Source organism: Saccopteryx leptura, chromosome 7 (genome assembly GCF_036850995.1).
Source record: "Saccopteryx leptura isolate mSacLep1 chromosome 7, mSacLep1_pri_phased_curated, whole genome shotgun sequence".
NCBI lineage: Eukaryota > Metazoa > Chordata > Mammalia > Chiroptera > Emballonuridae > Saccopteryx > Saccopteryx leptura.
The window spans coordinates 7940791-7955008 of record NC_089509.1 but is presented as its reverse complement, the minus strand read 5'-3'; the positions used below and the strand labels follow the sequence as shown (position 1 = coordinate 7955008).

The 14218-nt window shown below is 44.0% G+C and overlaps 1 protein-coding gene across 2 annotated transcripts in view; it reads left to right on the top strand.

Moving 5' to 3' along the window:
- The window catches only part of RALB (RAS like proto-oncogene B), a 62669-nt gene that overhangs the window by 44829 nt on the left and 3622 nt on the right, over positions 1 to 14218 (top strand). For both annotated transcript variants that reach the window (XM_066344850.1, XM_066344851.1), the window contains 2 exons: positions 6754 to 6962; positions 11688 to 11865. In XM_066344850.1, the coding sequence (XP_066200947.1) occupies positions 6754 to 6962; positions 11688 to 11865 (387 nt within the window). The remainder of the gene's footprint in view (positions 1 to 6753; positions 6963 to 11687; positions 11866 to 14218) is intronic.

Here is a 14218-nt window from a genome sequence, read left to right as displayed (position 1 = left end):
ATGTTATTTTGTGGAGTTTGTGATGTAAGTGGTATTAGTATTACTTTCCTATTGCTTTATAACAAATTACCACAAATTCAGCAGCATGAAACAACACATATTTGTCACCTGCCATTTCCAGGGGCCAGGAACCTGGCACCTTGGCTGGGAGCCCTGCTCGGAGTCCCACCAGGCTGCAGCGCAGTGGCAGCAGTGGCTGTGCACTCGGTGGAGGCTCTGGCCCTCTTCCAGCCACCCTGGCTGCTGGCAACATCAGCTGGAGAACCACAGCTCCCAGAGGGCCCTGCTGCCGGCCTTCTCCATGGGCTGTTCAGACCGCAGCCACTTGTTGCTTCAAGGCCAGGAGGAACGTCCAGTCTGGTCAGCTGAGCCAGTCTTACATAAGGAAGTATATAATCATGGCGTGATCTCTTTCACGCGCATTGCCGTATTCTGGTGCTTAGAAGCCAGGCAAAGGTTCCTCTGAATTCAAGTGGAGGGCAGGCGTGTTCACTGAGGGTCACCTGAGGGTGTGTGTGTGTTTGTCCATTTAAAATTGTATAATGGGTTTTGATTTCTCCTTCTAGATATTCATTTTGCTATCCAACATTATACATATAAATTTGTATTTTCTTAAAGAGGGGCCCCAAAATAAACTTAAGATCAATACCTTGATCTCTCCTTGATCATATTCTGCTATATCTTATAATGAGAAACTTTTTTTTCTTTTTTGGTGAAAGGAGGGCAGATAGTGAGGCAGACTTCCACATATGCCCGACTGTGGTCCACTGGGTAACCCCTTCTAGGGCCAATGCTCAAGTACCGAGCTATCCTCAGTGCCTGAGGCTGACACTCTCTGATGGAGCTATCTTCAGTGCTCAGGGCCATGCTCGAACCAACCAAGCCACTGGCTGCTGGAGGGGCTGAGAGAGGGAGTAGGGAGAAGCAGATGCTCACTTCTTTGTGCCCTGACTGGGGTCAAACCTGGGATGTCAGTTACTGGGCCAACGCTCTATCTATTGAGCCACAAGCTAGGGCCAAACATTTGATTTTGATGCTTGCTTTTCTTTGTCTTATACTAGGGGCCACAGTGGGGAAATCTAGCAGTATCTGCCTATTTTACCCATACATTGTTGCATACAAAAAGAGTTGTAAATTTTGAAGTTCGAATCTTTGTTTTTGCTTCTTAACCTGATTTTCTCAGGAAAAATTTCTTTTTTCATGGCAGAGACTGGGGAAGAAGGGAGGGTGAGGAGAAGAATTAAGAGGAAAGAGAAAGGCTTAGAGGCATAGTTTGTTAATGAACTGAGGGAAGGGGATTTTGCCCCCCCTAAAGAATGAATAACAGACAATGTCACGTCTTTTTGATTGTCACACCTAGGGCACAGGTACTGTTAGCACCTAGTGGGTTGAGAGGCCAGGGATGCTCTTAACATCCTACAGCGCGCAGGAGAGAACTGTCCCGTCCATAGTGTCCGTAGTCGCGCTGTGGGAGCCCCGGATCAGAGATGGAGCTCTGAGAGTAGGATCCTTCTGCCCAACATGGCTACACGCCATGGGGGGACCAGTAGCCTCATCTGGATTTTTCATTTTTAGGATGTATGCTTGTATGTATGGTGAGAGGGAAGGAAAAGACACATGCAGAAGAGTCCACAATGTCTTCTTTCACTTCTTCAGAGAAGCAGAGGAAAGCTGTGCTTGCTATTAGGCTATTTTTCTCATGGGCTAATGTATTTGAGGACTAGAAGGTAGTTAAGGTAAAATAAAATCAGTAAGCCCTGGCTGGTTGGCTCAGCGGTAGAGCATCGGCCTGGTGTGCAGGAGTCCCGGGTTCGATTTCAGGCCAGGGCACACAGGAGAGGCGCCCATTTGCTTCTCCACCCCTCCCCCTCTCCTTCCTCTCTGTCTCTCTCTTCCCCTCCCGCAGCAAGGCTCCATTGGAGCAAAGGTGGCCCGGGCGCTGGGGATGGCTCTGTGGCCTCTGCCTCAGGTGCTAGAATGGCTCTGGACGCAACAGAGCGACGCCCCAGATGGGCAAAGCATCACCCCCTGGTGGGCATGCCGGGTGGATCCCGGTCGGGCGCATGCGGGAGTCTGTCTGACTGCCTCCCCGTTTCCAGCTTCGGAAAAATAAAAAATGAAAAAATAAAAAAATAAAATCAGTACAGGAAGGATAGAGATGAAGTGATGTGTGTTTAAGGACATTTTAAACTGATTTCTATACAGTATTATCTAGTAGAACCTTCTGCAACAAGGACAGTTTCTATATGGCTATTGTCCAATACTGAGCTAGTGAGCACTTGAGACGTGGCTGATGGCTACTATGTTGGACAGTACAGTTCCAGAATCATAATTTTGGAGCTTGAAGACACCTAAGCAGTGATTCCCAAACCTACTTGATCATAGAATCTCCTGGGGGATCTTTTTAAAAACTATCTTCTGAATAACATTTCTGTAGTTGAGGACTAGGAATCTTTCTTTTTATAAAGCCCTTTGGCAATTGTGACGTGTGACCAGATATGGTGACTCCCACCCGAGAGAGCAGCTAGTCAAATCTGATTTCACAGTAAAGGAAACCGAGTCCAATGCTTAGGGATGCTAGTGGCCTCAAGTTTCATGGGCCATTCAAATGCTTTGTTCTTGGTCTCATGCTTTGCCCTTAGTTTAAAAGAAATTTTAGCCTCTATGTTGTAATTGCCATGAAAATTGAATTATGGAAGGACCCACAGTCCCAGAATTCTTTATTTAGTCTAAATCAGTGGTAGTCAACCTGGTCCCTACCTCCCACTACTGGGCATTCCAGCTTTCATGGTGGGCGGTAGCAGAGCAACCAAAGTATAAATAAAAAGATAGATTTAACTATAGTAAGTTGTTTTATAGAGATTTATTTTGCCAAACAGTGAAAATCCAACATAAAGTACTTGGTAAGTAATTATTATATGCTTTAACTTGCTGTAACTCTGCTTTATAAATTTTATAAAGTAAAGTTACTTCCCTACTTTATAAATCAGCATTATTGTGGAACCGGTGAGCGGTTAGAAAATTTTACTTCTAACAGATACAAAAGTGGGCGGTAGGTGTAAAAAGGTTGACTACCCCTGGTCTAAGTTCTGACCTTGAGAAAAGTTAGAGCGAGATTTTAACCTTTTTATCCTTGGCCTAACATGCTTGAAGACGTTTTTAAACTATCTGCCATTTGTGGTGAGCTGAGGTTGGGAATGGGGAGGCACTGGTGGCCACCACTGCAGACTTTCAGTGGCCGGCACAGTCAGCGTAGACGGGGCTCAGTACATGGGGTTGTGTATGAAACTAGTCTTAGATTTGGGCATCTTGGGCATCTGGCACTGACTCGCACACAGCCCTGCAAGGCTAGTGGTGTGGTTCATCTTAACAGATACCAAGACTTCAGGGATTTCCTATTTCTAGTGGGAAAATGTATACATCAAGGCTGTAATCCAGTGTTCTAGTGATAATACAATTTTCTCAAGCACAGGGAGAGAGGTATGCAGTCATATCAGGACCTTCTGACTTCTTATACCAAAGGAGTCAGTGGAACTCTCTCTCTTTAAAAAAATTTATTGACTTTTAGAGAAGGGGGTGAACAAGATCATAGTTGCTTCATTTTAGTTATTCATCAATTGCTTCTTCTATGTGCCTTGACTGGGCAAGCCTGGGGTCTCAAACTGGGGACCTCAGGCATTCTAGGTCGACGCTCTAACCACTGCACCACCATGGGTCAGGCTCAATGGGATTCGTAGTGTTAACCTTGAAAGGTCAGAATTATACAGTCGAGATGCTTTTTGGAAGTATTCAGAAATTTGCACTGTGGGTATGGGGGTTGGCCATGCATTTGTCTCTTTGAAAAGGAGTTAAAAGGAGGACACTGTTATGAAGCATAGGCAAATTTTCACATTTTCTTTATTTTAACAATTATTAGGATGAATATAAGAGAACATAATACTAAAAGTCTTAGAATTTTTATTTTTAGATATAAAGTTATTTCTTCAAAGTGCTCATAAGTTTGTGTTGATATTTACAATTAAATTTTTAAATCTTTTCTTTTTTAAGGAGAGACAGGAACGGGGGGGTGGAGGGGAGATGAGAAGCATAAACTTGTAGTTGCTTCACTTTAGTTGTTCATTGATTGCTTCTCATTTGTGCCTTGACCGGGGGTCTCAAGTTGAGCTAGTGACCTCTTGCTCAAGTCAGTGACTTTAGGCTCAAACCAGTGACCTAAGTTAGAGTTTTATTAAGATATAATTCACACACCATGAAATTCACCCTTTTAAAGTTTAATGATTTTTAGTATATTCATTCACATAGGTGTGCAGGCATCACCACTTTATAAATTTAGAGCCTTTTATCCCTCCTTCTGCCCAGAACACCCTACACATTAGCAGTCCTTCCTCATTACTGCTCCCCCTCCCACCTCAGACCCTGACAACACACTTTCTGATTTTATGGATTTGCATATTCTGGACATTTTACATGAATCGAATCACTATATATGACCTTTATTTCTGCCTTCTTTTACTTAACATAATGTTTTGAGAGTTCATTCATATTGTAGCAGTATTTTATTTTTAAAAAAGAATTGAGATATAATTCATATACCATAAAATTTACTCTTTGAAAATTTATTTTTATTTTTTAAATTGAGTTTATTGGGGTGATACTGGTTAACTAAATTATACAAATTTCAGGTGCACAGCTGTACAACACATCATCTGGGACTTGTGTGGAATAGATTCCTAGAAGCAGGAGGGCTAGGACAAGGCTAGGTGCTCCTCTAGTTCTGTTAGCTGTCGCCTTGTCTTGATCAGGATGGCATTGTTCTCCCCGTCACGGGCAATGCCCAGGAGCCTCTCCCCAGTCTGTCGTCAGGCTTTGGGAGTTTTGCCATTCTGGTAGGTAAAATGTGGTATCTCAGTGTAGCTGCAGTCATTTTCTTTATTAGTGAGGACAAACATCTTTTCATAGGTTTAATATTATATGTATTTATTTTTCTGTTAAATGTTTTTATGTCCATGGCCACTTTTTCCCATTGGATTGTTGACCTTTTATTCCCCTCCCTTTTTGTGGAGACTGTGTATAATTCTTTGTGATACGGCTTCAAATACTTTTTCCTTGTTTGTCATTTATTTTTGTTTATACTGTATTATGCCAAACAAGTTTTTTTCTATAGTCTAATTCAGTGATTTTCAACCTTTTTTGAGCCGCGGCACATTTTTTACATTTACAAAATCCTGGGGCACACCACCTACCAAAATGACACTCTAACACAGTACATATTATACATATAGTTAATAATATAGTTTCTAAATGTATTTATACTCAGTGTGAAACCTGGGCCTGTTTCAATGAACACAAAAGGGATATCCTGGCAGGAATGGTAGAAAGACACACACGAAGCTCTTCCTCAACAGTTCTCAGTCTCTCTCTGTTTTTAGTTTTTATTGCAGTCAAGCTTGAGAAGCTCAGCTCACATAGATATGTGGTTGAAAACGGGAGCAATGTCAAAATAGCTTTGTTGGCCAGAATGGGGAACTCCTTGGCATCAGATAACCAAAAACTGTCCAAAGGAAGATCAGCAAACTTTAGCTTTAAAGTTAGATAACATTGTGATGCATTGTATATCACCCTCTGCGGGGGCCTCTTTTAAAAAGAAAAAGGTCAAATATCTATATACACCATCAGGATAGACATAACCAGCTGAGGCTGAGGCTTCATCTAGTGGTGGCAACATTTACCTCCAGTCCTGACCAGGATTAGAAATCGGGACCATGGGGAGGAGTAGCAGCTTCAACTACTTGCCGCGGCCACACAATGACAAGTGCGCTGCATCCCAAGCGGGGACCTTCCTGGGTGTGGATGAGAGGCGGCCTACTATTGGTTCATCGCTAGTGGTCGGGATGAATCCTAGAAGGTGATTGGTCAATGAGCGGTCCCTGTGCCTCTGCTCTTCCTGTCGCTGATAGCTGGAGGGGTTGTGAGGGGAATGTTTATGTTAGGATGGAGGTGGCTGGCGGTGGGCCGAATAAAGAGCCTCCGCGGCCATATCCGGCACACGGGCCGTAGTTTGGGGACCCATGTTTAATTTCCCCATGGCTCACCTGACCATGTGTCACGGCACACTAGTGTGCCGCAGCACACTGGTTGAAAAACACTGGTCTAATTTATCAAATTTTTTTTTACCTAGCTTCTAGATTTTGAGTCATAGTTATAAAAATGCCTTCCCTTTGTAAAGGTAATAAAGGGATTTTACCCACATTTTCTTCTAGTAGTTGAGGTTTTTATTTTTTGCACTTAATCTTTTTTGACACATTTGGAGTTTATTATGTTGTATAGTTATTAAGCCTCTTGGTACCTCTTGTCAAATTACTTTTCAGATGAGATTTATACTTCTGTTGATTATGAATAGGAGATCCTGTTCTTCACCATTGCCAGTGTTTGTGTTATAATTTTATACTCACAGTGAGATCGCCCAGGGTTCTGTCCTATGCTTGGCTCACTTATCAGTAAGATGGGAATATATCTGCTCTTGTTTAAAAACAAAATTTAAAAATGGTGGCACTGAGCCATATAAAGAACAGAAGTGCCATACAGGAAGCCATCTTTATTTTCTAGTACCTGCACATTGTGTGATAATGACAGGCATGCAGTAACACTTGGTGGCTTATGAATAACGTGCTCATATTTTGACATTTACTTTTTGGTAGATTTTATCTTCCTTGAAACTTCATTAATCACTGATAATGTTGTTTATTTCCTCAGTTTGTAGAAGACTATGAACCCACCAAAGCTGACAGTTACAGAAAGAAAGTAGTTCTTGATGGAGAAGAAGTCCAGATAGATATTCTGGACACTGCTGGACAAGAGGACTATGCAGCCATTCGGGACAACTACTTTCGGAGCGGGGAGGGCTTTCTCCTGGTGTTCTCCATTACGGAATATGAGTCCTTCACAGCAACGGCTGAATTCAGGTGTGTTTGAAATGGCCCTCAGCCTCTGGGCAGCTTTTTTCCTTCCTCTCATATGTCTTGGACTTAGAAGGAATTTGGGGATCAGAGTACTAGTAGAGGGTTGAGCTTGTAATTAGGAAGAATCTGTCTAAAGAACTTTTTGGGGCTTTTTGCATCTTGACACATTATAATTCTCTATTTGTTATAATCTCTATGGGCTTCCCTATTTTATAGTATTTTCTAAATATAAATTATCTTAAGAATCTGTTGTCCCTAAGAGGGACAAAACCATTTCATACATTCAAGAACCTGTTGTTTTGTTTTTGTATAAATCCTGAGATACTGTGATTGATGAGAGTTAACTATATCTTTTTTAATAATTTTGCTACAAAAGTAACAAATTTGATCTGTTTTGAGGTTTGTGAAATATTGTCAACAGAGTGAAAGATGTGAGTTGGAGTGGCCATTTGCCACTACAGTAAGGACAGAGCACAGCTGAGTAGAACTCAGCTTAGAGTCAAGCAGCCGGGGTCTGACCCCCCTCACGTACCAGGTCTGTGGCCCTGGGTGCGTGTACTTAGCATCTGAGAGTCTGCTTCTTTATGTGAAGATACTCTTGCTAGTTGATGAAAGGGAATGATATATTGGACAGTAAATTCTGTAGGGCAGGAACTGTGGCCACCCTTATTGGGTTGTATCCCCAGGTTTTCTTACAGTGTGGTCATGTGGTCCTTACATAGTGAACGAAATAGTCACTGTTACAACTCATTTGAAAATGTGGTTAAGATACCCTAACTTTATTTTATTGTAAGGAAATAGTGAGCCATTAGGTATAATTCTTATGGGAATTCTGAAGGGATGGTTATCTTTCTCTTTACCCCACGCCCTTCCCATTTTTCTTACACCATTTTATTTTTTCATCTGTCCTCCTTATAAACATATCTGTCCTGATGATTCGTAAGAACCAGATCCAGAGTATAACTGGGAACTGAAAAAGAATAAAAAAGCAAGTTTGGTCAGAAATAAAGGGGAAAATGAGAAAGCTAAATATCCCTCCAAGATTTGGTAGGAAAAGCATCAGTGAGCCAGGGAGGCCTCAAAGGATGAACTCCTGTAAACCAGCTGACGGAGTGGAAAGTAGTCAGGGATTGCCTCCTGGTTGCAGACCACACAGGTTAAATATCTCCGTTCTCTGGAACTATATGGTGTGTGTGCTGTGCCGACCAGTCAAATGATGAGGACTCTTATTAATTTTTAGAATTCTGACATACCTTGAGGTTTCTGTATGCAGATGGAGCCCATGGAATCATAATTGTGTTTGCAGTTACAGAATCCTGTTTTCATGCCTCCTTGCAGTTAAACAGGACAGATGCACCCAATAGCTTATTTTCTTTTTCCTGAGCCTTTTGATTTCCTATTGCTCTTTGACTCATCATGAAAGGAAATGTTGGGCAGTAGAAGAGTCCTCTCCAGAGAATAGATGTTGCCACTCTGTCCCTCTCCCCTGGATTAACCCCCGCCCCAACCCACCACACGCACACACTCTTACAATATTTGTGTATTTTCATAGAGTTGGAGCACTCTCATCTTACCTTGGGAGAAGGGTTTTGGTTGTCATTAGAGAATAGGGACCCTTAGAAGAAAAAGGACAGATGATTATGTAAAAGAAAAAGGAAGAGAAGTCTATTCTTCTGACTTGAACTGTGACATTTAGGCACAAGTCTCAGGGCTGTCCAGGTTTCTTATCATTGAAATTCGGTAGATTATCTGAGCTTTTGTGGTTAAAGTCAGTCACTTTACTTTATGCCTGTTAGCAGTTTTAAAATAGTGTTTCTGCAGCGGTAGAGCGTCGGCCTAGCGTGCGGAGGACCCGGGTTCGATTCCCGGCCAGGGCACACAGGAGAAGCGCCCATTTGCTTCTCCACCCCTCCGCCGCACTTTCCTCTCTGTCTCTCTCTTCCCCTCCTGCAGCCAAGGCTCCATTGGAGCAAAGATGGCCCGGGCGCTGGGGATGGCTCTGTGGCCTCTGCCTCAGGCGCTAGAGTGGCTCTGGTCGCAACATGGCGACGCCCAGGATGGGCAGAGCATCGCCCCCTGGTGGGCAGAGCATCGCCCCTGGTGGGCGTGCCGGGTGGATCCCGGTCGGGCGCATGCGGGAGTCTGTCTGACTGTCTCTCCCTGTTTCCAGCTTCAGAAAAATGGAAAAAAAAAAAAAAAAAATAGTGTTTCTGTATTTACCCTCTGATGGAAAGACCCCAAAATAAAACAAAATGTTAATGTACTCTGTCTTGAAACTTTTCCAGTGCATATCTATAAACTAGAGAAATACGGGTTTGTTTCAAGAGACAAGGACTTAGTAGTCCCATTTTTGGAGCAATATGTTTATTAATGAGGTAATTTTGCATGCTGTCAGTTTTTATTGTCTATTGTTTATATTGTCATGTAACTTCTAAATACAGCACGTTCTTTGACCCCTGTTGAAATGTAGGGGATAGCAATTTGCAAGCATCTAACTTGCTTTTCTTCCTTTTCATTTTTCTTAAAATGTTTGGTACTTCAGCTGACTATGAAAAAAATTTTAAATACATATCTTTATTATGAAATGTTATCCTATATCATATACAAATCACTGTAAATCTCAAAGTAATTTGTGGAGACAAATTTGAAGGGGTCTCTCTTTGGAGTGTATTGGAATGTAGAAATAGAAATGTTCCCACTGGATCAGAATAGTGCAAATGGAATATGTAATTAAAAAAAATACTTGTTTTTTGGTTTTTTTCATATTATTCTGAAGTGAGAAGCAGGGAGGCAGAGAGACAGATTCCCTCATGCACCAACCAGGATCCACCCAGCATGCCCACTACGAGGCAATGCTTGGCCCATCTGGGGCGTTGCTCCATTGCAACGGGAGCCATTCTGGTACCTGAGGCAGAGGCCTCAGCCATCCTCAGCACCCAGGCCGACTTTGCTCCAGTGGAGCCTTGGCTGCAGGAGGGGAAGAGAGAGTGAGAGAGAAAGGAGAAGGGAAGGGTAGAGAAGCAGAATAGTGCTTCTCCTGTGTGCCCTGGCTGGGAATCGAACTCAGGGCTTCCACACGCCAGGCCGATGCTCTACCACTGAGCCAACTGGCCAGGGCCAAAAATATTTGGTTTTGATTAATAATTTTAGATAACTCATTATTTTTTAATAGAGGTAAAATTTAATGTGCTATAGGTAACAGTTCTTTCAGAGAGGATGTTTTGAAGTACTTTTTCATAGGCCTTGGAGTATTTTTTTTACTTTGTATGGAAAAATGATAGACATTAAATACAGTTACTACCTAATGTAACTCTCCATTCTGTGGCCTGTAACTTTTTTTTTTTTTTTTTGAGAGAGAGAGACAGAGAGGGATAGACAGGAAGGGAGAGAGATGAGAAGCATCAAGTCTTTGTTGCAGCTCCTTAGTTTATTGATTGCTTTCTCATATGTGCCTGGGGGGGGGAGGCTTATAGCAGCGTGAGTGACTCCTTGTTCAAGCTAGCAACCTTGGGGCCCTGGCCAGTTGGCTCAGTGGTAGAGCGTTGGCCTGGCGTGTAGAAGTCCTGGGTTCGATTCCCGGCCAGGGCACACAGGAGAAGCGCCCATCTGCTTCTCCACCCCTCCCCCTCTTCTTCCTCTCTGTCTCTCTCTTCCCCTCCCGCAGCCGAGGCTCCATTGGAGCAAAGATGGCCCGGGTGCTGGGGATGGCTCCTTGGCCTCTGCCCCAGGCGCTAGAGTGGCTCTGGTCGCAGCAGAGCGACGCCCCGGAGGGGCAGAGCATCGCCCCCTAGTGGGCGTGCCGGGTGGATCCCGGTTGGACGCATGCAGGAGTCTGTCTGACTGTCTCTCCCCGTTTCTAGCTTCAGAAAAAAAAATACAAAAAAAAATAAAAAAGAAAAAGCTAGCAACCTTGGGCTTCAAGCCAGCCTTGTTTGGGCTTAAGCCTGTGACCATGAGGTGATGTCTATGATCCCATGCTCAAGCCAGCGACCCTGTGCTCAAGCTGGTGAGCTGGCACTCAAGCCTGGATGAGCCATTACTCAAACCTGCAACCTCTGGGTTTTGAACCTGGGTCCCCTGCGTCCCTATCCAAGGCTCTATCCACTGTGCCACCATCTGGTCAGGCTGTAACATTTTCTGTGTCTAAGTAGAACTGGTAGTGGGGGGGTTGGGTATAATCACAGCAGAGCTTTCACAGAACCATGCCTACTTTACTACAAGAGGCTCCCTCTGATGTTTCTTTTCTATTTTTCACTGAGGCAAAAACATTACTGCTTATGACCCACTAAGTTGATTTCATGATCTATTGATTGCCACATTCCATAAGAAAAACACAGGATTTCATAGCTTTATTCACACAGAGAAATCATACCATTTTTTCAGGGAAATTTTGAAGCATTTTATGTATGAAGATACTTCTTTCAGCTTATTTTTAACCTAAAGGTTCCTAGGTTTTTTGTTTCTCTGTGTTTGTTTTACCTGAGCGTACATTGGGGGCACAGTTGGAAGGCAGAAGCCTGGGCCTCCATGGAGACACCTCTGAGGACCAGAAATCGCATTTGTAACGAGCACGCCAGGCCATTCTGGAGCCAGACTTGGAAAGCCCTGGTCTTGTTCATGACAGGCTCTCGGGAAGGCATCCAGATGTGCTGCAGGGACAGTGATTTCTCCTCCTGCCTCTGCAAAGTGTTTCATTTTGACAGCTTTGTTTTTGCTGTAATGCCGCAGGGAACAGATCCTTCGCGTAAAGGCTGAAGAAGATAAAATTCCATTGCTCGTGGTGGGAAACAAATCAGACCTGGAGGAGCGGAGGCAGGTGCCAGTGGAGGAGGCGCGGAGCAAGGCCGAGGAGTGGGGTGTGCAGTACGTGGAGACCTCAGCTAAGACGCGGGCAAACGTGGACAAGGTGGGTGTGCACTGCTGCTTCCTTGGAAGGAGGTTGGAGAAACAGCAGAACTTAGATGTCTCCTCTGCTTGGTTTTAAGGGATCCATTTATGGAAACTAGGGGTTTCTCCAGATGTGTACGTCATCATAATGAGAAGCACTGGGAGGGTTTGACACTGGGTTTAAAATTTTATTTATTTATTTATTTTTTACAGAGAGAGAGAGTGAGAGAGAGGGATAGACAGGGACAGACAGACAGGAACAGAGAGAGATGAGAAGCATCAATCATTAGTTTTTCATTGTGCATTGCAACACCTTATTTGTTCGTTGATTGCTTTCTCATACGTGCCTTGACCGCGGGCCTTCAGCAGACTGAGTAACCCCTTGCTGGAGTCTCGAACCTGGGTCTCTGCATCCCAGTCTGATGCTCTATCCACTGCGCCACCGCCTGGTCAGGCTGACACTGGGTTTAAAACAACCCAGAGCCCCTGCACTTTGTCGTGAGCCCTGCTAGAGTGTGCTTAATGTTGTTGGCACAGCCGTTACAGATATGGTGAGATGAGGCCATGGGTTTGTAAAGATTGTGCTGGAATGATAGACATAGTAGGGCAGGTCTTCATAAAACATCATTTTGTTCAAACCTTGTTTCGTTATAACACTGCTGAGAAGCACAGGAACTAGCTCTTGTGTATAGCAATCAGCCAGGGTGAGCTTGGCCTCTTCAGTGTGCTTCCAGCCGGGGAACAAATGCATCCGTGACGCAGGGAGCACATGACTGTGGCTTCCCTGTGCTCGCCCGCCGTCCACAGCCTGTTCTTCAGGTGCAGGGCTGGCTGCGCCCAGCGCGGGGCTCCCCAGAGAAACGCACAGGTCTTGACTTTGCTCTCACTGAGCTGTTGTTTAGACTTAGCTCTTTTCAGAGCCAAGGTGTTCTGTTTTTATAACTGAGTCTCTAAGTAGTGTTGGCCCACAGGAATCACTCTCCAGGGACTCTTGTCTCTCCCTGACCAAACTTCAGCATACTTTCAAGTCTCTGAAGCTATTGAAAGAGTGATCTTGATAGTGGTAAACAGTGACAATTTGAAAATCCACCTACCAGTGATTGCTATTGTTAAGCCTTTTAAAAAAATTAGGTTTCAAGTGGTTGTTACCCAGTTTATCAGCTCGACACTGGAACGCTGAGGCTCTCCCCATGCCTTCTCCTTGTCCATCAGCTCTTACCTCACCGTCGGGCTCTGGTGAAGGCTACACTTTCCCCCGTGGCAGCCAGACGGGGGTATGTCTGTCCTGTCTCCTGCAGCATCAGCATTTGAATCCCCCAAAGTCACTTACATTTCTTTTTCTTCTGGAGATAAAATTAACCCTGGTGGGAGAGCTCAGTTGGTTGGAGCATCGTCCTGGAGCACTGAGGTTCCCAGTTCGATTCCCTGGTTCGGGGCACATGCAGGAGCAGCTCCATGTTCTCCCTCTCTCTCTCTCCCTCTCTCTCTCTCTCTCTCTCTCTCTCCCCCTGCCTCTCAAATTAATGAATTAATTAATTAATTAATTTTCTTTTATTTCTTATCTGAGAAGGGAGAGATGTGTAACTAAGCTTTACTTTAACTTGAAAGGATGCTAAAGGATCATGGAATTTAGAATGTTGTATTAGAAGCAGTTGCCTTTAGAAGTACTTTTACATCACCTGCGACATGAATCTGTTTAGTTGTAGTCTGCAATGTGAAATATTTCACGTACTAGCCACTCTTTTCTTTGTATTATCCCAACTCTTATGTTGATTGTTGTGCTATTCCAAATCTCTATCAAATTGTTTTCTAGCTGTAGAAAACACATAGGAAATCCAGACATAGAGCTTGTTTTTTAAAAATCAGGAAGGTTTTCTCAACATGAGACTGTTGACATGTATTTCTTTGGATGGGAGAGGGTGGGGGGTGGGGGCTGTCACAGTAGCTTGTCACTGCCCTTTCTCCACGGGACCAGCTTGACCTGCCAAACAAGAACCAGCAAAAACTTCTGACTGGCAGCATTGTATTCATTTGTAAACAGTTTTCACAATTTACAGGAAGGAGGTGTTGATAAAATCAGCCATGAACAACTGTCATCATTTTAAGTTGGATCCACTCCATTCCCCTCCTCCTGCTTTTCGTTACAACAGAAAGGAAAGTCTGTAACGTGTGGAGCTCTTGTGGCTGCTGTTATGGGTGGGGTGCTTTCCTAGAGGCTGGAGAAGAGGGGTGCTTATATCAGCCTGATCCAGTTTGTGGGGAGTCCTTTTCTGTGCCCTGAGCTGGTGGTGAATGCTTGTGAAATCCCACACTCAGAAAGCTTGGTCTCACTTTCTACCCAGAAGGTGTGCCCGTGAAGATCACAGGAGCCC